The following is a 22,438-nucleotide window of genomic DNA, read 5'->3' as shown; positions in this document are numbered from 1 at the left end:
GTCTTACGTACCCATCCTTCTGTGGTGCATCTGATGGACCCTCGGGTTGCTTCCGTGTTGAGCTGTTGTGAGTGACGCTGCCACGAACACGGGTGTGCAAATATCCATTCGAGACCCTATCTTCAGTTCTGCGGGCATACGCCCCAAAGCGGAGCTGCTGGGTCACACGGTAATCCCGCTTCTCGGGAAGCCCCAGACCCTCCCACGATGCCTGCAGCGTCTCACGCTCCCGAAAACAGCACACGAGGCTCCCATCCCCCACACCCGTGCCGGCACCTTTATTTTCCGTTGGTTCCAGAGCAGCCGTCCCGGTGAGTGCGTGCTGGTATCTCGTGGTCGTCTTGAGGTGTGTTTCCCCAGTGATCGGTGGCGTTGAGCATCTCTTCACGGGCTCATAGGCCCCCAGGCCGGAGCCTGGGAGGTCTAGCTGTGGTCCCGGGGACAGCCCCGGCGCCACCCCAGCCGGGCGATCAGCACACCCTCTGGTTCGCCTCTCGCGGAGTGGGGCTGTGGGTGAGGACTCCCAGGACCCCGTGGGCACACACCGGTGTGGCTCCGGAGGGTGGAGGCAGGGGCCTCCCCTGGTTCTCCTGGGCACCGCTTCAGAAAGTCCGCGATGCCGGGCCTGCGCCCTAGGCCTGTTGCTTCAGGGTCGCCCCTTGCTGCCTTCTGCCGTTTCCACATCTTCCTGGGTTCCGGAGGCTCCTGGGCCAGCCTGCCCACCTGCCCTCACAACTCCAGACATCATACCCGGACCCCGTGGGCCGTACCTGCCCCAGGGCGCCCCTCCAGCCCGGCCGCCCGCGGAGTGCCAGGCATGGGCGTCCGGCCCCCTCCCCCCGCACGAGACGGCGTCTGGTCGGTGCGTGAAGGACGGATCGGTGACCACCCCGTCTGCTCCTCCCCGTCTCGGGCGTCACTGCCCACCCATCCCCTCAGCCTTGATTGACGCCCCCCATCCAGTCCTCCAGAAGCCTGGCTGCCTCCACCTCAGACACCCTGGACTCGGCCTGGCCTGGTCCCTATCGTCACAGGGATGTGAGGTGACGCCCCCCACCCCAACCCCCCAGGACAGCCGTCCTGCAGCAGGAGCCGAGCGGCGTTTATAGCGCTCCAGGCAAGGGTGCTCGCTCTTGTCCGCCCTCCCACCACGGCCGTGGGCCTGAGGTCGCCCGACCCCAGCGGGAGTGGGCAGTCTGCGACTCTCCTCACGGTGCGCCACAGCCGGGGAACGAGGCGCCTCGGGCCGCTGCCCGTGCCCAGGGCCGGCTCTCCTGCACGGCCAGGGGACGCGGCACCGGCCGGAGGCTAAAGTGGACGACCGTTTTCCAAACGAATCAGTCCTTATGTAAGTGACACGGCGGCCAGCTGGAAAGGCCTCCGCCACCAGCTCCCGGACGCAGCACTGACGGCTGTCTGGTGGTCCTTCCACGCACGTCAGCCGGTTTCTCTCGTTAGGGCGCGTCATACAAAATGTTGTCTTGTCACCTGACACTTACCCTGGACCCCAGAAGCCATCACTGCTCTCAGAGTCCAGGACTGCAGCGGCCACGGCGGACTCGGCAGACGGGCTGGCCCGAGAGGCGGGCGCCGCCACCTGGAGCCTCGGGTGGGCCGCAGCAGCCGTCGAGGAACATGAGCTCGTGTCTGTCCGGGCAGAAGTGCATCCCGAGGGCCCTGCGGCTCCCGGCACCTCCTGGGGAGCCCAGCGAGCAGCCCGGACGTCCGGCCCTTCTCCGCTACTGACCGGACCCGGGGAGCCTGGCCCTGCGCGGGGACGGTGCCCGGACCCCAGAGCCACAGCTGTGGGGATGCCGCCTGTGCCCGCGGCCCCGCTCGCCACGTGCACCACCGCGTGTGGCTCGGTCGCCAGCGAGCCCCGGAGCTCTTCCAGCCGCTCCGCGTCCCTCCACGGGAAGGGGGACAAGCGACTGCCATCTCCTCGTCCCCTCCTCGCGCAGGCAGGCAGGGGGCTTTGCCCACACAGAGCCCTCATGTCTCCAGGGCAGATTCCTAATGGAAACGCGGTCGGGGGGATGCTGCTGTGGGGGTTTGCTGAGGCCACCGAACGGCTCCGCACCAGCTGTCCCTGCCTCGCGATCTGGGGAAGGGCCAGGCAGGGGCTGGGTGCCCTGGGCCCACCTGCCTCCCACAGACCTTCCGTAAGCCCAGGCCCCGGTGGTTTACTGGGTCACGCAGGTGGGGTGAAGAAACGGGCAGGCCAGGCAAGCTGGAGCCTCTGGTCTAGATGTCAGGGTTCGGGCAGGTCAGGAGGGCCTGGAGCCGCTGGCCGCTGCGGGGGATAGCCATGCATCTCCGCACCCCTACGCCCAGGGCACCCAGAGCCGGAGCCTCGGTTCCCCCAGCACCAGCACCTGCTGGCTGTTACCTGGGTGAGCCACCTCACCTCCCGGGTCCTCGATCCATTTCTCCCTGCCTCGGTCTCCGGGGGAAGCCACCTCCTGCTTCGGTGCCTCAGTCTCCCCACTCTGCGAAAACGAAATCTTCAGTCTCCTTGAGTTGCTCGTGTTCAGTGAGGTGATCAGAGCCGTCCCCAGCCGGGCATGGGGTGCAGACAGGGCTCCACAAAGCAGCCGCTTTGTCCAACATGGAGCCCAGCTTGGCAGATGAGCACTGCTTGCTTGGTGAGTCCCCCCACGGACTTCCGGATAGCCCTGGGAGGTAGGGAATGGGGGTGCGGGGGGGGGGGTGGACCCACCCAGCCTGAGCAGGCACCAAGAACGGGGCCTGGAAGGCGGGCACCGCTCTGCGCAGGCCATCGGAGCCCCACCTGGGTCCCCTGGACCCGGAGGCCGACTGTGACTTGGGCGCGCGGCTGCGCACCGAGGCTCCCTTGGCTCGGGCAGCGCCTGCCTGCGGAGGTGAGTGGCCGAGAACCACCAGCTGTCACCGCGCCACTACTGCTCCCCTCCCCCAGCGCCGCCGTGACTGTCGTGATTCTTACTACTACTTCCGTTATAAGGCGGCCCGGCAGCCGGCACCGAGACCCCTCCTGCCGGGGCTCCGTGCGCGTCCGCCCGCCCCCCGCCCCACCCCGCCTCCCGGCGCCCCCCGCCCGCCCGGGCCGATCCACTGCGGCGGCGGCGCGGGGAGCGCGGGGCGGGGCGCGGAGATGGGAGCGCCGCCCCCGCCGCCTCCCGCCCGTGCGCTCCCGCAGGATGGCGCGGGCCAAGCTGCCGCGCTCGCCGTCCGAGGGCAAGGCGGGCCCGGGGGGCGCCCCGGCCGGCGCCTCGGCGCCCGAGGAGCCGCACGGGCTCAGCCCGCTGCTGCCGGCCCGCGGCGGGGGCTCCGTGGGCAGCGATGTGGGCCAGAGGTAGGGGCGCGCGCCCGGGGGACCCCGCGCACCGCCGGGAGGGGCTCTGCTTCTCTGCCGCTCGCCTCCCGCCCCGGCTCCGCTCGGCTGCACCTGCCGCGTCGCCCGCAGCCCCGGGAAGGGGGCGGGGGACGGCCGGGTTCTCCCCCTCCGAACCCTCACCCAGGCGCAAGGACCACCCGCTGTGCTATCAGCCGGCCTCTGGGAGCCTGTGCTCTCCCCCTCCCTCCTGCTCTTAGAGGCTGGTACGGTGGGCCTGCAGGTAAGACCGGAGGGAAGCAGGGACGACGACCGAGGCACCCGGCCAGGTGGCTCGGGGACCCCCGCCCGGCCCTCTCCCACTGAGCCCACGCTCCAGTGGGTTCCGGCCGCCGCTTGTGGGGAGGTGAGGCCAATATCCGAGTCCCCACTTCAGAAGTGGGCAGCATGAGGCTGAAGGAGGGGGGGGGGGGCCTGGCTGAAGGCTGCATAGCAGATTGGAGCTGGGACGCAGGTCTGAGGCTCCCTGGGGGGCTAGTGCCTGAAGCCGGTGGCAACCAGGGTGCAGCAGTCCAATTTCCTGGGGAGGGGCCCGCCTGGGGAAGGGGGCCTCACCAGCCCTTCTCCAGCTCCGCTGAGCGCAGGGCTGGACGCAGCACCCCCATTTCACGGATGAGGACACTGAGGCTCTGTCTGCGGCACTAGTCCTTAGCCAGCAGCAGTATTTAGCCAGCACCTTCTCTGTGCAGGGAACCCTTGTAGATGCTGCGGGGGAAACGGAGATGAATCAGATCCGCCCTGGGTGTGGGCACACGTCGTGGGCACAGAAACCTGTGCCTGGCAGAGAGGTGCAGGCTGGGCCGGGGTGAGGCGAGTGGGAGCTTCCAGGGCCGCTGGCCCTACGGGGAGGGGCACAGGAAGATGGGCAGGGGCCCTCCAGGCAGAGGCGACAGCCAGGGCCAAAGCCTGGGGAGGGTTGGGGCCGAGGTTGGCAGGGACTCTCGGCCCGGCAGATGGTAGGATGAGGGGTGTCTCGGGAGCCTCTCCCCTGCCCCTCCCCTCTGGCCACAGGCTACCCAGGCCCCTCCTGCCCTCACACCCTGTTTCTGGCTCCTTCCAGCACCCCTGGTGGAAAGCTGATGCCCGGTGGTTATTCCCATTTGCCAGAGCGGACTGCTAAGGCTGGAGATTAAGTGCCTCTGAGAGGCGCTGGAGCAGCTAATGGGCAGCCCGGGCGGGAAGGCAGCAAGTGGCGGCCAAGGCCCTGAGGACGGAGTCCTCCTTTCCATCCTCCTCCTGTGCCGCGGGGGGCAGCGGCTCCGGAAGCTCTGGTTACGGCCAGTCCAGCCGCTGCGAGAGATCGGTTCCCCTTGCTGTTCCTGTTCCGGCAGGGGTGCAGAGGCAGGTCCTGCGCAGCCTGCATCTGAGCCTGCGGTGCAGAATGGGAACTGAGATGGCAAGGCCACCTCTTCCAGGAAGTCCTCTCCCCTCCCCGCACTCTTCTGCCCCCAGTTCTGTGCTGACCCTTATACGGGTGGCCTCGCTCTATCCCCAGCAGCCCCTGAGGTACAGGTATCAGCCTCCTTGTGCAGAGCAGAGAAGGGGGAACTGTCTGTAGCTGCGCAGCTGGCCCGTGGTGTTAGGGCCTGGAGCCCTGCAGCCCCGTATCCTCAAATGCTAGATGCACACCATGGAGTTTATTCTGGATAGGAGCAGTAGAGAGCCACAGCAGGTTCCTGAGCAGAGGAAGGCATACAGGGTTTTTGCTCCTTGGAAACTCAGATCTGACGGAGGGTCCTGCACAACCAGGGCGGGGTGACGGGGACCTTCTGTCAGAGGGATCCAGTGGCCAGAGCTCCTGAAGCTGGCCCCATCTGCATGCCGGGCCCCCTTCTGGGGCCAGCCAGGATCAGCGCTCCTGGACCACGAGGCACTGGCCTTCCCCAGGGTGGCCCACTACAGCTGGGGAGGCAGCAAGGCACCGGGAGGTGCCTGCTCCCAGTGCCAGGGCTCAAGGCCCCCCACCCAACACAGTGCACCCCAGTGGCGTGGATGCTGGGTGGGCCAGCACGGGTCCCTCCCCCACGCTGGCCAGCCCGATCGCCCTGGGCTCTGAGCTCATGGGTCTCCTCCTTCCCCTCCCCCATGTCTTGTGGGGCCAGGAAGGGGAGGGGCAAGGCTTAGAAATCACGACCTGGAGCAGGAGTGTTGAAGACCATCGTTCAAGAGCCTTTGAGCAAGGGGTCCAGTGGACTCTCCCCGTGGGTCGGGGCTGTGCTGGGGCCCCTTCCTGACCCCAAAAAGCCCGGGGCTGGGGGGTCTTTGCCCTTCCCAGGTGCTGCTGCATGTTTGGTGTGCCAGCCTGGACTGACAGACAGGGCTGGAGAGGAAGGGGCTGGTTGCTGGGCACCTCCCTCCCACCCCTTCTCCCCCCCCCACCAGGTTTGGGTTCTGCACCAGGTGAGGGGCTCACCGGTGTATCCTCAGAAGGGACATCTGAGTGGGTGGCCTGGAGGGCACGGGAAGACTGCAGAAAGATCTAGGAGGCAGAACCCAGGGGTCTGGGAGTGGTGGGGAGTGGTGGCGGGGTGTGGGGAGCACTGCGGACGGCTGCTTGGGGTACCTGGAGGCACAGCCAGGCTGGCCAGTGGGACGCTCCCGTCGGTGTGGATGCCCGGAGGGGAGGAGAGGGGCAGCAGGCCAGAGGCCAGGATGGAACTCTGAGGTCCCGCTTGAGGCTGTGGGCAGAGGCCACTGTGTCCCCGGGACAGACAGAGAGTCCTAGGGAAGAGGGGGGCCAGGAGGAGGGCCTGGGCGGGGGAGGAGTCGCTGCGACCAGATGAGGCCGGTGCCCCGCCATTGGTAGCTTCAGGGCAGGGGACATCCGCGGAGGGGCCTCACTCAGAGGTGGGCTGACAGGCAGGGTTTGGGGAGCAGGAGGGGAAACTCCCGCTGAGGGGCTCCGCGGGAAGCCCCGGGAGGGGCGGGGCCGTGGGGCGGGGCCTGGGGAGGCGGGGCCGGAACAGCTGGAGGCAGTGCCTGGCGGGGGATTGGAACCCCGGGGAGCCCCAGTTCGGGGCTGCGTCGAGTGGCCCCTGGGGGCAGCGTGTCCCTCCTGCCTGTGGCCCTGTCCCCTGACGACGGGTGTGGAGGGGCAGGGCGCACCTCTGTGCGCAGGGTCCCGGGAGCTTCTGTGAACTCGGGGGCCGAGGCAGGAAAGGGAGCGAGGACGGCAGGAAACACCTTTCAGCGGCGGCCACTTTGCTCCGCTGGCCCCCCTGAGCACCCACGCCCGCCCCCCCCCCCCCCAGGTGCTCCGAGCCCAGCATGCAGCTCCACACCTCGGGGTCCTTGGGGCTCCAGCGTGGTCCTGCTCTCCTGCTGCCCTTCCCAGAGTCCCGCGCGTCTGCCGTGACCCCAGGCTTGCCACAGCCAAAGGCAGTAGGCGGAACCCCTTCCCCACAGGCCCGCTCACCCCCCTCCCCTTTAGGTGGCCCCCGTGGTCCTCCAGGGACCCGGCCACTCTCCTCACCCACCCTCCTTGAGCTCCACCGCCACAGCCCCACTGCAACAGCCTGGGCCTTGCCAGGCTCCTGCCCAGCCCCCTCCTCCCCACCCCTCTCCGTGCAGCTGTCGCCCCAACTCAGAGCTCTGGGCGGCACCGGGGCCAGGACAGGAAACCTGAGGTGGACAAACATGTAGAATCTGCCAGAAGCTCCCGGCAGAGCCCTGGCCTCCTTTGCTCCTTGCGGAGCCCGGCCCCTGAGCACGCCCCCTCCAGTCCCTCATCGTCGCGGACCTCCCCGCGGCCCCACTGTGCCGTCCCAGGCACGAGGAGCTGTAGACCGGGGCACTCGGAGGGGGGCCTGCCCACCCGGAGGGCCCTGCACGGGCGGCGCGCGGCCGTGTGCGGATGACCCGGCCCGTGTGAGGGGCTGGCCCAGCCCTGCAGGCCAGCTCCTTCCTCCCTGCCAGGGCCTCTGGAAGGCAGTGGTCTTCCCTGAACGTTCACATCCTCTTCTGGAACATGGCAGCATCGAGGGTTAAGAGAGGCTCCCTGAAGTCCTCTGTGCACCAGACGGGTACGTCATCAGCAAATAGACTTTCTGCATATACACGCAAACGCACACCCCTCCGGAGCCCCCAGGGGCCAGTCCTCAGAGCCCCAGCTGCCACCAGCACCACCCCCCTGCCGGCCTCCCCTCCAGCCCAGGCCCAAAGCTGCCACCAGCCCAGGCCCAGCCATCATGGCGTCAGCTCTTGTGGCCAATCTGGGAGAATCGCAGGGCAGGCTGCCCAAAGGGTAGCAGGTGTGTGATTGCTGGCCCAGTGGAGGGGTGCACCCGGGCGCCCCCCAGGAAGCCTCAGCTCCCTGCCTCGGCCTGTCCTCTCCCGGGGAAGCCAGGGTACGGGGCTGCTTGGCTCTGTGGCCGGGCCCGTAGAAAGCAGGGGAGCAGAGAGGAGGCAGGCAGACTTGACGAGGAGGGAGCCCTGGCTGTTGCGTCCGCCCTGTGGCCTTGTGTGGGAACCGCCTCTCGCCACATCAGCTTCCTGGGTGTAAAGTGGGGCTGATGGTGCCCTTCCCTGGAGCTGGGGTCGCGGTGCCTGGGTGGGCTTGGCAGGAGCAGGGACAGTGACCGCGCGCCGGATAGACGATTCTTGCTTAGTCCTTGTGCTGAAGGCGGGCGTCTGTGGCCTTGGCCTTGTGTGCCGTCTGGCCTGGGCAGGGGGTGCATGTGCTGCGGGCGCTGTGCTGCTTTCTGGGGCGCCGAGGGGGCCAGGCCCAGTAAGCGCCTCACCACAGGCTGCCTCCCGTGGGCACCTCCGCCTGCCTGGGGGCTCCGCGGGTCTGGGGGTGTGCCCAGGGGTGCCCCCCCCGACCCCGCCGCTTCCCTCGGACCATGCCTGGAGCTTCCTTGAGTGTCTGTGCCCCCACCTGGTCCAGGAGCCCAAGCCCTCCATCCATCCGTCTTCCATGTTGATGTGACCACCCGTGTCTGTCCCCAGGCTTCATGTGGAAGATTTCAGCCTGGACTCCTCTCTGTCTCAGTAAGTGCTTGCAGGGAGGGGGCCGCAGCAGGGAAAGACAAGTGGCCTCCCGCCCCCAGCAGACCCTGGGAGGAGGGGGCTCAGAGTCCAGTCTGCCCTGCAGCCAGGAGGGACCAGGCACGAGCCAGCCCTGGCCACCGCCGCCCCATGCCATCAGGTGCTGCTGCTGGGGGTGGAGCTGAGGCCGGGGATGGGACAGTGGGCGGTCCTCTGGGGAGGAGCCCTGGACTAGCAAACAGGGCCATCCAGAGGCGGACACCCACAGCCCTCAGGGGTGCCCAGAGGGAACGGGGACCCCCACCATTTGCGTGTGTGGGGACAGCATGCAGATGACTGCTGGGACCCTCCCCCCTCAGCCTAGCCCCCATGCACGTCCTGGCTTCCGTTAAGATCCGGGTCAAGTGGACGGTGGCTTTGAGGCTGGGGAGACCAACATCCTCCTCAGAGCGGCCACATCCTGTCCAAGCCCTGGGCATTCAGCGTGGCCACTAAGTGGGACCCGATGTCATTAATTGCCATTGTCAGCGGCGACAGCCGCCGTTCACTCAGCTTCCAGCTGCTGCTGACACTCGCCCCTGCCGCAGCCTGTGACCCGGGCCTGTGATTACCCCGGCAGGTGTGTGGGAGCCGGGGGAGGGGGGGGGCTGGGCCACAGTCCCGGGCCTCTGGCTCCCCAGCCCAGCCCCCTGCGCTACGGTGGTGGTGGGGCGGAGGGCCCCTCCAGCACCCGCAGGGCTCTCTGGGGCACCTCGGGCTTCCCAGGGGGAAACGGACGATTTGCGGCCACCCCAGCGTTGTCACTGGTAGAGCAGACGCTCCGTGCCCACCAAGGCCCCAAGAGGCTCTCCCAGGCCCCCGGCCCAGCCGAGGGTGCCGGGACAGGGGTTCTCTCCAACACGTGTGCAGGAGGTCCCAGGTGGGGCCGCCTCACGGGGGACATGCGGGCTGGGGTCACCTGTCTGTTGGAGAAGCCACTGGCCACCGTGCCTTTCCTCGGTCCCCCAGGCTGCTCTGCCCCTCCGGGTTCCCGACACGGGATGTCCCTGGCAGCGGGCCACCCTGGGGCAGCAGGTGGCCTGCAGGAGGTGGCCTGTGGCACTGGGCAAGAGCTAGAGGAAAGCCTTTCAGCCCTGGTGGGTCCAGAGCCCCGCCACCCCACAGGAGGGTCGTGGTGCCTGGAGGGATGTCCCCCACAGCGATCTTTGCCCACACGGCCACCAGCCCCCCATGGGCGAGTCTGCGAGCCTGGGGCTGGGAGTGGTGGGGACAGTGCAGCCTTCAGCCCTACCCCCACCCCCCACCCCCGGTGCCTCACTACTCAGCAGACACCCCTTCCCGTCCTCTGCCCCCAAGCCCGGCCCTTTGCCCGCACACCTACAGGAAGTGCCAGTGCGTGGGGGGGTGGAGCAGGCCACATGTCTGTCCTGGGCTGGGTCCCTGGGCTGGTCATAGGCTCTGCCCTTGCTCAGAATAGCCGGCCTCGGGGTTGGCAGTTAGGCCGGGGCCCCGCCCTTTCTCTCGCGCGTCAGTCTGCGGGTTCCTGTGTGGAGGGAGTGAGCCACACGGCGACACGCGGAGGGAAGCAGACAGTAGGACCCCGGCCCCATGTGAGTGCACGGCTGTCGTGGCCCGGCGGGCCGGCCTGCCGTGCTGTGTGCTTCGCGTCCGGCCACCCTCCCCGCCGCCGCCCTCCTGACTCTGCCTACGGAGCTTATTGGCACAGGCCATCTGTGCCGGGACCACCTGCCAGGATTCCCTGGAAGGCCTGCTCCCCGGGCCTGCCTGCCCGTTGGCCTCCGGGTCAGCCTGCCGGTCAGAAGGCAGACGTGCAGCCCAGAGTCCGCCTGCCCGGCTCGCCCCAGGGCGGCCACCCTCGCCTGGCACGTCCTGTCCCGGTTTCAGGTTGGGGAGGTTGGAGCTGCTTTGCCGGCACAAGGGGGACTCTGTGGGTCCCCTCCAGCGTGGACAAGGCCCTGGCACAGGCAGGCGGTCGGCCTGGGCCCACTCAAACACAAGCCTCGTGGGGATGGGGCAGAGGCAGCCGGGGGCTGACCCTTCCACCCCAGACATTCGAGAGGCCCTGGTCCCATGCAGAGCCCCAAGCTCCCGATGCCTCCGACCCCCTGGGCCAGCCTTGGGCCTTGGCGGGCCTTATTTTCCATGCATGTCGGGATGAGTCTGGCTGGAGCCCTCCGAGGGGCTCCAGGGCAGGGCTCGGCAAGACGTCCCTTTTGTCTGTTCGGTCTGGACCCCTGTCCTCACCAGCCTGAGAGCTGGCAACCTCCGAGGACAGAGGAGCCTGGGGTGGGGCCCAGGTGGGGCCTGTCCAGTCCCCGGGGCCCACGGCCTGACCCCGGGGGTTACACCCAGGGCTTTCTGAGTCCCAGGCTCCCCTCAGGCTCTGGGCCCCGAGACCACGCCCTTGGGGCACCCTGGCTTTAGACCTTCTTCCTGGGGCCCTGGCGGCAGGGGGCCTCGGACCGAGTGCACGAAGGAACACAGACACCGACGGGGGGAGGGGAGTAGACCCTTGGGCTCCACCGTGGGGTCTGGGGCAGCTCGATGTTGAGGCCGAGCTCCGGGGCCACCGCACCGTGTGTTCTCAGGACCCCTCCCCCGGCTCGCGGGGCTTCCCGCTCAGCCCTCCCCTCACTCCCCAGAGTGGGTTCCGTGAGCTTGGTCACGCACCCCACGCAGGGCCTCGAGCCACGGCTGGACCGGGGTCCCACCCTGCCCCCTGCCCGTGGAGGGCATCAGCCAGGTGGATTTGTGGCCCGGGGGCCCGTCCTTTCTGGGTGATGGGAGCGTCGGAGCCGGCCACCGTCGGGACCTGGTAGGAGACCACGGGCACCAGCTGAGCTGATGGGTGCCAGGCCCCGGGCCACGCACTGCGGCGGCCTCTCACTTAATCCTCCTTCTGGCGCAGGCACTTAGCAGACTTGAGAGGTTGAGGGTCAGATGCAGAGGGACAGGCTAACTCTCCCCAGAGCCAAAGCCCCCCCATCTGCCACCCTGCAGACACCTGTGGTGGACCTTTCCTGTCACTGCCCGCCCCCCCAGGTGAGGAGGCCGGGGCTCGGACGGGTGCAGGGGCCACGGCGCAGCCGGGCAGGGCAGAAGCCGGCACAGGGCTTCTGTCTGTCTGGCCAGACCCGTCCGTGACCCCGGGGCCCACCTGCTTCTTCCCGTGAGCTTGCTGAGCCGAGAGCGTCCTTCAACCGGGCCCAGGCTGTGCTGCGAACCTCGGGGCTGCGGGGGTCCGGAAGCCCTCCAAGGTTTCCTCCTGCGTCGGCCCAGCGCCCAGTGGGGGTCTAATTACGCTCGTCGCCTCGACCGTACATCAGGCTAAATGGACAGCTCGTAACCTGCTGTCTGTGGTGGTGTCAGAAGGGGGCAGCCGCAGCTCGTGAAAAATTAAGAGCGAGAGAGGCTTCACGAGGCTCGATTCACGCGGCCACGTCCGCCAGCCCACGGCGTCTCCTTCACCAGCCCTCTCCCTCCGCGGGCCCCCCGCCGCTGACCGCCTTGGGGGGCTGTCCCGATGGGCGTCTGCAGCTGACCCCGGGGGACAAGGGCTGGCCGAGAAGCGCCCGGGGTTCCGTTTCTGGGGAGCTGGGAAGGGGCCGGGTGACCCGGAAGCAAAAGTGTCCAGGCCCGACCCGTCCCAGGTCAGCAGGCCTGACCCCTTGGGCCTGGGCAGGGGCGTCCGGTAGGCGTCAGGCTGCTCTACGTGCGGCCAGGGGCCGTTGGCAAGCGGGGGCAGGGGCGGGGTTGGGTCAGGTCGGGGGTCCCCGGGGAAGGAGCTGGGGGTCGCTCTCTTTTGCCAACAGAGACCACAGGAAGGAGCCAGGGACTCCGGCTTCCTGCTTCGTCTCACCTGCTGGCGTCTAGCCGTCCAGCAAGGATAGGCAGGGGACCCGGGGGGAGTGAGGCGGGGCTCTCAGCCGCATAGAGCGTGAGGTCCAACGTGGGGAGAGGGAGCGCCTCCGGCTCCGGCTTGGTCTGGGGAGGGTACCCCAAAGGGCAATGTCGGAGGGCAGCCGGGGGCTCAGAGCAGGGCTGGGGTTTAGAGGTCACCTCGCGCAAGCGGGCCAGGCGGGTGTCGAGGGGGGCCCGTGATCAGCCCTAGGGCGTCCCGCATTCAGAGTTGAGATGGGGGCAGCTGAGGAGTCTGGGGGGGGGGTCGACCAGAGGGGGGTGGGGACAAGGAGGCCGCATGGTCGGTGCCCTGGGAGGCTCAGGAGGAAGGAGCAGGGCGGGGCCTCGCTGGCCAGATAAGGGCCCCGTCAGGGAAGCGGCCCGAGCGGGTGGCCCGGGTGGGGTGGGGAGACCCCTCTGTGGAGGCTTTGCTTCGGTGGGGCCGGAGGGTGTCGGGGAGGGCTGTTCCCGGGCTGGGTGCTCTTCCCTCGGGCTCACTGACTTGCGTCCATCTGCCCCCCTGAGCTGACCTCACTGGGCCCCGGGCCCGGGCCCAGCCAGGCTCGTTGGACCAACTCCCCAAAGAGCCCCCGACACAGCTCCAGGCGGCGCGTACAGAGAAGGGTGGGATTCGGGGCTTGAGGAGTAAGCCGGGAAGGCAGGGAGAGGGCTCCGAGGAGAGAGAGGAAAGGGGTCTGCGCTGGGGTGCAGGGGGGTACAGGGGTGTGCTGGGGGAGTGGGGGGGTGCCATGCGGTACAGGGAGTGTGGGGGTCTGCTGGCGGTACAGTGGGGTGCCGTGGGGCACCGGGGGTGTGCTGGGATGGGCTGGGGTGCCGTGGGCACACTGGCTGTGGTCTGTGGGAGGCCCGTCCTGCCTCTCTGGCTCCGGGGGTCCAGGCTGTGGCCGTGCGACCCTCCCTGCACCAGAACCCGAGGGAGGGGAAGAGCCCACGGCGCCCAGGCCTCCTCTGGGAGCCGTGGCCAGTGGAGCCCACTGTGGCCCAGGCGGAGGCCCCCCGCCTGGAGCAGGTCAGGAAGGTGCCGGCGCCCCGGCCGAGGGCCCGCCGAGGCATCGCCCTGTCACACCGTCCTGTGCCCACGGCAGGCTGCGGGGAGGAGGGCCGTCTCGCGCAGCCCCAGGCAGAGTGCCCCATTCAGCTGTGGGGGGCGGAGCAGTGCTCGTTTCTGCCCCCAGGGGAGCCCGGCCAGGCGGAGGCCATTCACAGCCGGCCAGCCCGCAGGCCGGAGCCCCCTGCCCCGGGGCACGATGGCCGGGAGGTGGGACCCCCAGGACCGCGCTCCACCTGTCCTACTGCCGTCAACGCCAGGGTTTCCGTCCTAGGGGGACAGCAGGCCCCCCCCCCCGGGCCAGCGCGCAGGGCACAGCCGCCACCGCGGGCCTGGGTCCAAGGCTGGGGCGGTGCTGGGCGGTGGCCCGTTGCCCCAGACCCCGTGTTACCCCCAGGGACCCGACGGCCCTTCCCGACTCCGCCTCCTTCCCTGACACGCCGGGTGTGCCGTGGCCGGTCCCCGGGAGGCTGGGAGCCCGGGCAGGACTCAGGGTGCCTGGGGATTGGCCAGGGGCACAGGCGAGCCTGAGGGAAGGAGGGCAGCCTGGGCTGGAGGGGCCACGGCGGGCCTGACGGCCGGAGCCTCCGTGCCCGACCCTCTTGCAGGCTGCAGCGGGCCTCGGGGGGACAGCCCCGGGGCCAGCAGGCAGAGCAGCCGACCATCGGCTTCCACTCCTACTTAGGGGACACTGGTGTTTGAGCCCTGTGCTGAGGGCCATCAGGGTTTGTATAATGCTGGTAGCGGGCTGCCGGTGACAGTCAGGACTGAGGGCCCATGGCTGTCTGCCTCTGGTGCCCAGAAGGTAGCAGCCGACCGGCCCCAGCCGTGCCCGTGGTGTTGGAAGGGCTGGCAGGCGGGTCTGCCGGGACCACGCGGGCCGGCCGGACACTGGGGCGCCCTCCCGGTCCTGCTGTCCCCGCGGGTCTCTCTTGGCTCCTGCGGTGTGGGGGAAGCCGGTCCCGCCCTGGGCTTTGGGCCTGTCTCCCTGCTCGAGCCCCCACTGGCCAGAGCCCCCATGCCCCTCTCCCCTGCCCCCAGGGTCCAGGTGGAGTTCTACGTCAACGAGAACACCTTCAAGGAGCGGCTCAAGTTGTTTTTCATCAAAAACCAGAGATCCAGTGAGTGGGGGCCTGCGGGAGGAGCGGGGGCACAGGCTGGTGGGCGGGGGGCACGGGGGGCGGGGGGGGAGGCCCCTCGGCTTCAGGCCACCTACCCCCAGTGGGAGGGGGGACCCGAGACGTGCGGGGACCCTGCTCCCCTGCTGGACCCCGGGCTGGGCGGTGGCCGTCCAGGGCACGGGCACAGCCTCCTCCCAGGCGGGCCCGGCCCTCCGACCTGCACCCTGGAGGGTCCTCTGGCCACCTGCCACCCTTCGCCGCTCCCCCGCCTTCCCAGCAGGAGCTTGGCTCCCTGGGACCCCATCTGGGGTGCAGGATGGGGCACGGGCCCTAGTCCATCAGTGTGCCCCCCAGGCCCCCACCCTTCTGTCCCAAGGAGTGCGTGGCATGGGGAGCGGTCTGCACCCCATCTGGAAGGCAGGACGGGGTGGAGGGTCTCCCCCCGCAGTGCGGAGCACCCCTCAATCCTTGGGGGCAGCCCAGGGTGTCCCGGGGGCCCAGGAGCCCTGACCTGCATCCCCCGCCCGCAGGCCTGAGGATCCGGCTTTTCAACTTCTCCCTGAAGCTGCTTACCTGCCTGCTGTACATCGTCCGCGTCCTGCTGGATGACCCGGCCCTGGGGATCGGATGGTGGGCGACTGCGGGGCTGGGGGCAGCTTGCCGGGACAGAGGCCGGTGGGGTCAGTGGGCGGGGGTGGGGGGTGTGCCCAGCCCCCGGGGACTCTTTCCTTCCCGGTGTCCGCCCCCGCAGAGCGGGCCCTGGATGCCACTCAGGGTCCTGCTGACCGACAGGCTTGGCTCGGGGAGAAAGGTGCCCAGGCCGCGCACTGCGGCTGTGCGTGTCCAGCGGGGCGGGAGCGGCATTCCGCTGCCTTCAGCGGGGGAGGGGCGGGGTGCAAGCCGGGCAGGGCCACCCGCACCTCCCGGGTCCCCTCGCTGGCACAGAGCTCGCGCTGCCCGCCTCCTCCGGGTCTGACTTGACCGCGGTAGAGTCGGTCCCTCTTGCTGCCTGGCCTTCCTGCCACCGGTCCTGCCGGTCGCCCGTGCGGGAAGCACCCTCTTCCCCCGGAGGCCGTTGCGGTCTCTTCTCCGTGCCCGTGTCCGGCAGCCTCCGCGACGCCTTGGCACGACCCCTTCCCTCCCATGCTGGAGACCACTCTTCTCCCCTCCGCTGTCTCTGGGCTTCCGGTGCCCGGCTGTGTGGTTCTGGACAGTCCCGTCTGCCCCGTCTCTCCTCTCGTGCCCCTCCCCCCACCGGGTGACTTCCTTAGCGCTGCGTCCGGCCCTGGCTCAGTCCTTCTGCATCACGCTTTAATTCCGGAGACTTCTTTCTGGCTTTCCGCCTCTCCGGAGGTGATGTCTCTAACCCTGCCTTTCTTACGTGTTTCTCTTGGGCTCAGTCTCTGCTTCTCCCGAGCTCACACTGGGTGGGTTTCTTCAAACGTCCAGCAACTTGGGCTCTGCTCACACTAAGAGTGGGGGCACTCAGAGGCTGAAGTCCCATCAGTCAGGACAGGCAAAGCCTGGTCACCACTGTCACCTGGGACAGGCTCAGTCCTCAGTGCGGATCTGTCCCGCCTCTTCCCTGAGGGCGAAGTGTGGCCACTTGACTCCTGGGGCCGAGCCGGGAAGGAAGCTGGGGCCGGAGGACAGTGCAACCTGCGGAGCAGGGCGGCGGGGGGGGGGGGGGGGTCCCCAAGCCAGACACCCTTTGACCCTCCCTTGGGGCCCCTCGTGTCTTCATCCCAGGTGGGGCTGTGCAGACCCAGCCGTGGTGGTTTGAGAAGGAAGACTGGGGGTCCTAACTGACTCTCAAACCGCTTCCGTCCCACCTTCTCTTTCCGGAGGCTCCTGGGACATCTGGTTGCACGTGCCTACAGGGACCAGGTCTAGGAGTCATTGCCGGTCCCTGGCACGGGGATGGGCGGGTGGGAGGGCGAGTGGCCGGGTGAGACTAGGGAGTGGCTGGGTAGAACAATGGGCAGGTTGGTGGCTGGATGGGTTACGGGTCGATGGCTGGAGGACGGTGGTAGGTGGATGGGAGGACAGCCGGCCACTGCTGTGGGCAGCGAGTTTGCAATAATAGCGCCAGTAAGGCTCGGGGAAGTGGGTCAGTTGGAAGAAGAGTGGGAAGGAGCTGCCTGTCACCATGGGGCTCCGTGAGAGTGGGATCCTCTGGGTCCGGGACCCTGGCATTACAGCTGCTGCCCCTGCCACCTTCCCAGAGGCCGGGCATCCGGCGGGCTGAGAGAGGCTCGTTCCTGGGGTGACTTGGGGTGCACCTGGGAGTCGGCACCTCAGGGTGGGAGCCCAGCTGTCCCTCCCCCTGGCTCGAGAGCATCGTCCAGCCTCGTCTGCGGCGGCTCCGGCCTCCGGGAGGCACCGATTGCCCCGGGGCCCGCTCTGACCTCGCACGGCCCTCCCCGGCAACCTGCCGCCAGACGGGGCAGGATCCCCAGCTCTTTCCCGGCTCTGCCTTTCCCATCCCGGAGTGCTGTGCTCTCCCGCCCAGCCTGTCCGCCCCTCCCCGCCTGGGACCCTGCCCGGCGGTGTGCAGGGTGGGGGCAGGCCGTAGGAGCGCAGACGCCTGTCTGAGGTGCGGGGAGTTGGCCCTGGGTGGGGGAGTGGGTGCCCGCCCACCGGGCTCCTGAGCCCGCGGCAGCCGTGGGCGGGGTCTCTTCCGGGGCCGGGCTGGGCCAGCTCTGTCTCTCCACAGCTGGGGCTGCCCGAAGCAGAACTACACCTTCAATGCCTCGTCCTCCGAGATCAATTGGTGAGTGCCCGGCCCAGCCCCTCCGGCCGGATGCCCGGCCTTGGCCCGCGCAGTGGGCAGCGCTAGGCAGTCCCCGCAGAGCACCTGAAGCAGCGGACCCTCTCAGAATTACAGGCGTCGCCCCAAGTGGCTTGACTCCGCGTCCCTCCAACTCCTGGCTCAGCCCTCAGGCCGAGGGTGGGGAGGGGGCCCGCGGACTGACGGCGGGTGGGGAGGGGCCCGCAGGGAGGGCCCTCCAGTGGGTCACCGCTCCTGTTCGCACTTGCACCGAGGAGAGCGGTGCCCCCGTCAAGCGGTGCAAGTGACCCCAGGATGACCGTGACGTCTGGCCCAGCGTTTAGGACCTGTCCCCAGGGGCCCAGCCACCTCCTGCCTCACTCGGCTTGTCTGTACAGACGGCCCCGGGCCTTCCGTTACCCGAAGGAGCACCGGCGTTTGAACAGACCCTGCCCCCGCCCCCATTTGCTTCACCTCCCGGGAGCCCCCCACCCCCGGCTGGACTGGGGAGGAAGGGAGGCCCCGCGGCTCATCGCACTTGCCCAGGGAGCCTGTCCAGGGCGGGGGGGCCTCCCGAGCCTGCAGCCCTGCCCCACGTCCCGCAGCTTTGGGCCTGGCCTCACCCTGAGCTCCCAAGAGGCCTCCTTTCCTGGGGGACCTCTCCCTCCCTTCATGTCCTTGTCCCCTCGAGGGGGAAGGCAGGTGCCCTCCACCCGCCTGAGGAACGGCTCGGGTCAGGGGAGGCCTGGGGGTGGGGCTGGGGGACACCAGCCCGAGGCTCACCTCCCTCCCTCCCCAGGGCGCCCATCCTCTGGGTGGAAAGAAAGATGACTCTGTGGGCGATTCAGGTGAGTGGGGGGCATGGCTCCGGGTGGGCCCTGCTCTCCGCCCGTCCCACTCAGACTGTGCCCCTCTTAGGTCATCGTGGCCATCATAAGCTTCCTGGAGACGATGCTCCTCATTTACCTCAGCTACAAAGTGAGTCCCCCCCCGCCGCCTGGCCTGACCCTCCCCTCTGACCCCCCAGCCCGTTCCCTGACCTCCTGGCTTGCCTTTCTCCCCCCTCCCCGCCCCCCACGGCCCCCAGGGCAACATCTGGGAGCAGATCTTCCGAGTCTCGTTCGTCCTGGAGATGATCAACACGCTGCCCTTCATCGTCACGGTGGGTGAGCGGCCGGCCGAGGAGGGGGACACCCCGGCCCCGGCCCCCTGACCCGGCTCCTTCACAGATATTCTGGGCGCCCCTGCGGAACCTGTTCATCCCCGTGTTTCTGAACTGTTGGCTGGCCAAGCACGCTCTGGAGAACATGATCGTGAGCTCCCGTCCCGGGTGCCGCGTCCCCCCCTGCCCCCCCAGGAAGTCCCCGGCCGGAGGGAGGAGGGGTGAATGTGCGCGTGGGGCGAGAGACCCGGCCCGCGTGACCCGGGCCCCTGGACGGACCCTCCGCTGAGCATCGGGCCCACGTCCCTTTCCGGGGCTGTCCGCGGGGAGCCTGACGCGGAGGCGGGAGGGGGCGCGGGGCCAGGGGATGGGACCCGCTCACCCGCCTGCACCCGTGCCGCCGGAAGGGCCAGGCGCCGCCCCTGACAGCCCTTGTCCCGCAGAACGACTTCCACCGCGCCATCCTGCGGACCCAGTCGGCCATGTTCAACCAGGTCCTCATCCTGTTCTGCACCCTGCTGTGTTTGGTCTTCACGGGGTGAGTGTGCCCCCAGGAGCCCCGCCGCCCTCTCCCCCTCGGGCCGCAGCTCAGGAGGGCCCCGCGGTGGCAGGGGCCCACGGACGGCGGGGGGCGGACGGCCCGGAGCCCACAGCCCTGGGCTGCGGCGGGCCCGGGTCCCGCTCCTCTGGGACCCAGGGAGACCTAGGTCTGGCTTCCGGGTCCGCACCTCGGAAGGCTGGGCACCGGCCCGAGCCCCGTGGGGACCCTTTGGCACGAGGTCCAGCTGAGAACGAGGTCTGGGAACGGCCAGGGTGAAGAGTGGGGGGGAGGGGGTGTCCCCTTTCGTGCCCGGCTCCCGCCGCGGGTCCTGGGGTACCGGCCCTGCCCGCTGCTGATGAAGGCGGCCACCACGTCCCGTTGCCCCGGCAGGGATGTGGGGCGGGCACCAAGGCCCGGGAAGGAGCGAGGAGGAGCCACGTGCTTTCTGCCTCCCCTCCCGCACGCCTGCCCACACCACGCAGACCGCAGCAGAGGGGGACGGGCAGCCACGGGGTCCAAGCTCGGCCTGCTTTCTTCCCGGCAGCCAGTGTGTCCTCCCATCCCCCTGGGGGAGGGTCTCGAGCACCTCTCTGTGGCACCCCACGCTGTGTGCCATGGGCCGCCTAGGCCCTGCCGTCAGCAGCTTCCGGTGTGGGGCGAGGACTTGGGGTCACAGGTGCGGGAAGCGGGGCCGTCGGGCTCTGTGCCCCGTAGGGGGCTGTCCGGCCTCCTGCCCGACCCCCTGGGTGAGGATGAGGCTCCAGGCGGGGCACAGGCCCACCCCACTGACCCCCAGGCCCACACTCCACCAGTGTGGGTCTGCATCCACTCAGGGCATGTTGCCCAGGGGCCTCGAAACAGCCACGGGTTGGAAAGGGAATATCCAGGGGGAGACCCGAGGGGCTGGGCTGTGCCCACTCTGGCAGACCAGGATGGGAAGTCCCCGGAGCCGTCGCCCGCCCCAGGTGTCCCAGGCCCTTCCCACAGCCCAGGGCAGGGAGCACAGGGCCCCCCTTCGCCACCCCCCCCCCCCGCCCCAGGTGTCCCAGGCCCCTCCCACAGCCCAGCGATGCCCGGACTTCCAGGACCTGTGGCATCCAGCACCTGGAGCGCGCTGGGGACAACCTGTCCCTCCTCACGGCTTTCTACTTCTGCATCGTCACCTTCTCCACCGTGGGCTACGGTGACGTGACGCCCAAGATCTGGCCGTCCCAGCTGCTGGTGGTCATCATGATCTGTGTGGCCCTCGTGGTGCTCCCGCTGCAGGTGAGCCCCCAGCCCCCACACAGGCCGCCTCTGTCCAGCCCGGAAGCAGGCAAAGCCAGAGGCCCGAGACCCGAGGCCTCACGGCAGGGCGAGGAGCCAGGGGTGGCGTTCTCGACGGGGAACCACAGGCCGCTGGTGCCGCGCCTGCCCCCTCGGCCTCTCCTCCGGGGCCGGAGACAGATGCTCAGGACCCCGGATGCCCCCTGGTTATTCGGGAAGAGACGGAGCGCCCGTTCCCTCCCCGCGTGCTTCCCTTTAAGCCCGCCACACGCCCGCTAAGCCTCCCTCCCAGGAGGCAGCAGCGGGGTCCCTGACGGTGCCACAGACTGGGCCTTGGAACGACAGAAATGTGCTCTCTCCCGGTCCGGAGCCTGAGTCCGAGGTGTCCGCGGGGCCAGCCCATCCTGGAGGCCCCGAGGGCGGCCCCCTGCACCCTCCCAGCTTCCGGGGCTGCTGGCCCTGGGCCCCCCTGGCTTTTGGCTGCATCCCTCCCGTCTCTGCCCCGTCTTCACGTGCCTTCTCCCCGTGGGTCCCTCTGTGTCCTCTTTTGAGGACACCGGACAGTGGACAAGGGCCCACCGTGATCCTGTCTGACCTTTTCTCAACTAAGCACATCTGCAAAGACCGTTTCCAAATAAGGTCCCGGTGGGAGGTTCCGAGTGGACGGAGTCTCAGGGACGCAATGGGATCGGCTACGGTGAGGCCATGTAGCCCCCACCTCAGCTGGGGGGCACGTCGCCGGGCCTCCTTACAGATGCCCAGGCCCGGAGCCCGTAGCACAGCTGTGGTCGGTGAGGCTGCAGCTGAGTGCCTGTGTCGGAGCCCCCGTCCTGCACAGGGGCCCCCCCACCCCGGGCCCGGCACCTCCAGCTGTGGAGCCAGGCCTGCGCTTCGGGGTCACGGGGCCTGGTCGCCGCAACCTAGCGGGTGCTCCCTAAATGCGGTGAGCTGCTGGCACGTGGCCCGGCACAGGCGAGCACCAGACGGGGTCCTCTGCTCTGTTAAATACACGAATGGCCTCGATGCTGGGGTGGAAACGGCCGGAGACCCTCAGGGTCTGGCCGTCACCTGCACCTGAGTCAGGCTGTAGGGGGGGCCCCGGGCAGGCCAGCACCCCGGCGGCTCCGCGGGGGTCCCGTCACCATGACGCTTTTATCTGTCCTTTCCCTAATTTAAAAGGACTCCCGACACTCCAGGCAAACATCCGGGAAGCGTGGGCTGGGCGGGTGGCACCCCCAGACCTGCGCTCAGCCCTGACGCGGGCTCGTAACCACTCGTACTGAAGGTGCCCTTTCCACGTGCCCAGTTCTGGCTCCGGCTGCCAATTCCCCAGGGCGCCCTCGCGTTTCTCTGAAAGGGATCTCGTCGTCAGCTCCGTGTCCGGAGTGCGGACTTCGGCACCGGATGACAGTCGCTCGGCCTCCTGGGCCGGGAGCCTGGGTGTCCGTTTTGCCCCCGCGTGGCCCCCGCCCCCACGTGGCCTGTGGTGTTGGGGGCCGGGGGAGGTCCACGTGTGTGCTCCCACGGGGGACACCGGGGCCCCCGCAGCCCCCTGAGCCCCAGGCCCCCCGCTGTCCCCCGCTGTCCCCCGCAGTTCGAGGAGCTGGTGTACCTGTGGATGGAGCGGCAGAAGTCGGGGGGCAACTACAGCCGCCACCGGGCCCAGACGGAGAAGCACGTGATTCTGTGCGTCAGCTCCCTCAAGATCGACCTGCTCATGGACTTCCTGAACGAGTTCTACGCGCACCCCCGGCTCCAGGTGAGGCCCCCCGGGTGCCGTGCGCCTCGGCTCCCCCGTCGGCCCCCGCGCCACACAGGCCGGCACGGGCAGGTCGGGCGGTGCCGAGCGGCGGCAGAGGTGAGCCCGCACGGGGACTGACTCGGCCCGGCCTGCAGGACTATTACGTGGTCATCCTGTGCCCGACCGAGATGGACATCCAGGTCCGCAGGGTCCTGCAGATCCCCCTGTGGTCCCAGCGGGTCATCTACCTCCAGGGCTCCGCACTCAAGGACCAGGACCTCATGCGAGCCAAGTGAGCGCCGGCGGGGGGTGAGGGTGTGGCGCTGAGGGTGGGAGGGCACGGATGCCGCCGTGGGGCTGTCAGTCTGGGTGGGGCGTCAGGGCGGGCAGCGGCCCCGGCTCCCTGCCCGCCACTCACCCGGCCAGACAGGCCCCTTGCTGACCTCACCTCCGGCACCTGGCCACGCCCACCTCACCTGTCAGTCTTC

The 22,438-nt window shown here is 69.2% G+C and overlaps 1 protein-coding gene across 5 annotated transcripts in view; it reads left to right on the top strand.

Annotated features, from left to right (window-relative positions):
- Positions 1-3,179: 3,179 nt before the first annotated feature.
- Positions 3,180-22,438, top strand: part of KCNT1 (potassium sodium-activated channel subfamily T member 1) — a 35,054-nt gene continuing 15,795 nt past the window's right edge. For 3 of the 5 annotated variants that reach the window (XM_043567386.1, XM_043567385.1, XM_043567388.1), the window contains exons 1-12: positions 3,180-3,334; positions 14,391-14,470; positions 15,001-15,100; positions 17,187-17,243; positions 18,040-18,088; positions 18,159-18,218; positions 18,328-18,402; positions 18,470-18,553; positions 18,846-18,940; positions 20,029-20,209; positions 21,804-21,968; positions 22,106-22,242. In XM_043567386.1, the coding sequence (XP_043423321.1) occupies positions 3,180-3,334; positions 14,391-14,470; positions 15,001-15,100; positions 17,187-17,243; positions 18,040-18,088; positions 18,159-18,218; positions 18,328-18,402; positions 18,470-18,553; positions 18,846-18,940; positions 20,029-20,209; positions 21,804-21,968; positions 22,106-22,242 (1,238 nt within the window). Of the gene's footprint in view, positions 3,335-8,320; positions 8,363-14,390; positions 14,471-15,000; positions 15,101-17,186; positions 17,244-18,039; positions 18,089-18,158; positions 18,219-18,327; positions 18,403-18,469; positions 18,554-18,845; positions 18,941-20,028; positions 20,210-21,803; positions 21,969-22,105; positions 22,243-22,438 lie in introns of all 5 variants that reach the window. The other 2 variants (XM_043567389.1, XM_043567390.1) reach the window with 1 other exon arrangement.

The sequence above is a fragment of the Prionailurus bengalensis genome, chromosome D4, assembly GCF_016509475.1.
Source record: "Prionailurus bengalensis isolate Pbe53 chromosome D4, Fcat_Pben_1.1_paternal_pri, whole genome shotgun sequence".
Classification (NCBI taxonomy): Eukaryota; Metazoa; Chordata; class Mammalia; order Carnivora; family Felidae; genus Prionailurus; species Prionailurus bengalensis.
This window is presented reverse-complemented; position numbering and strand designations above follow the sequence as displayed.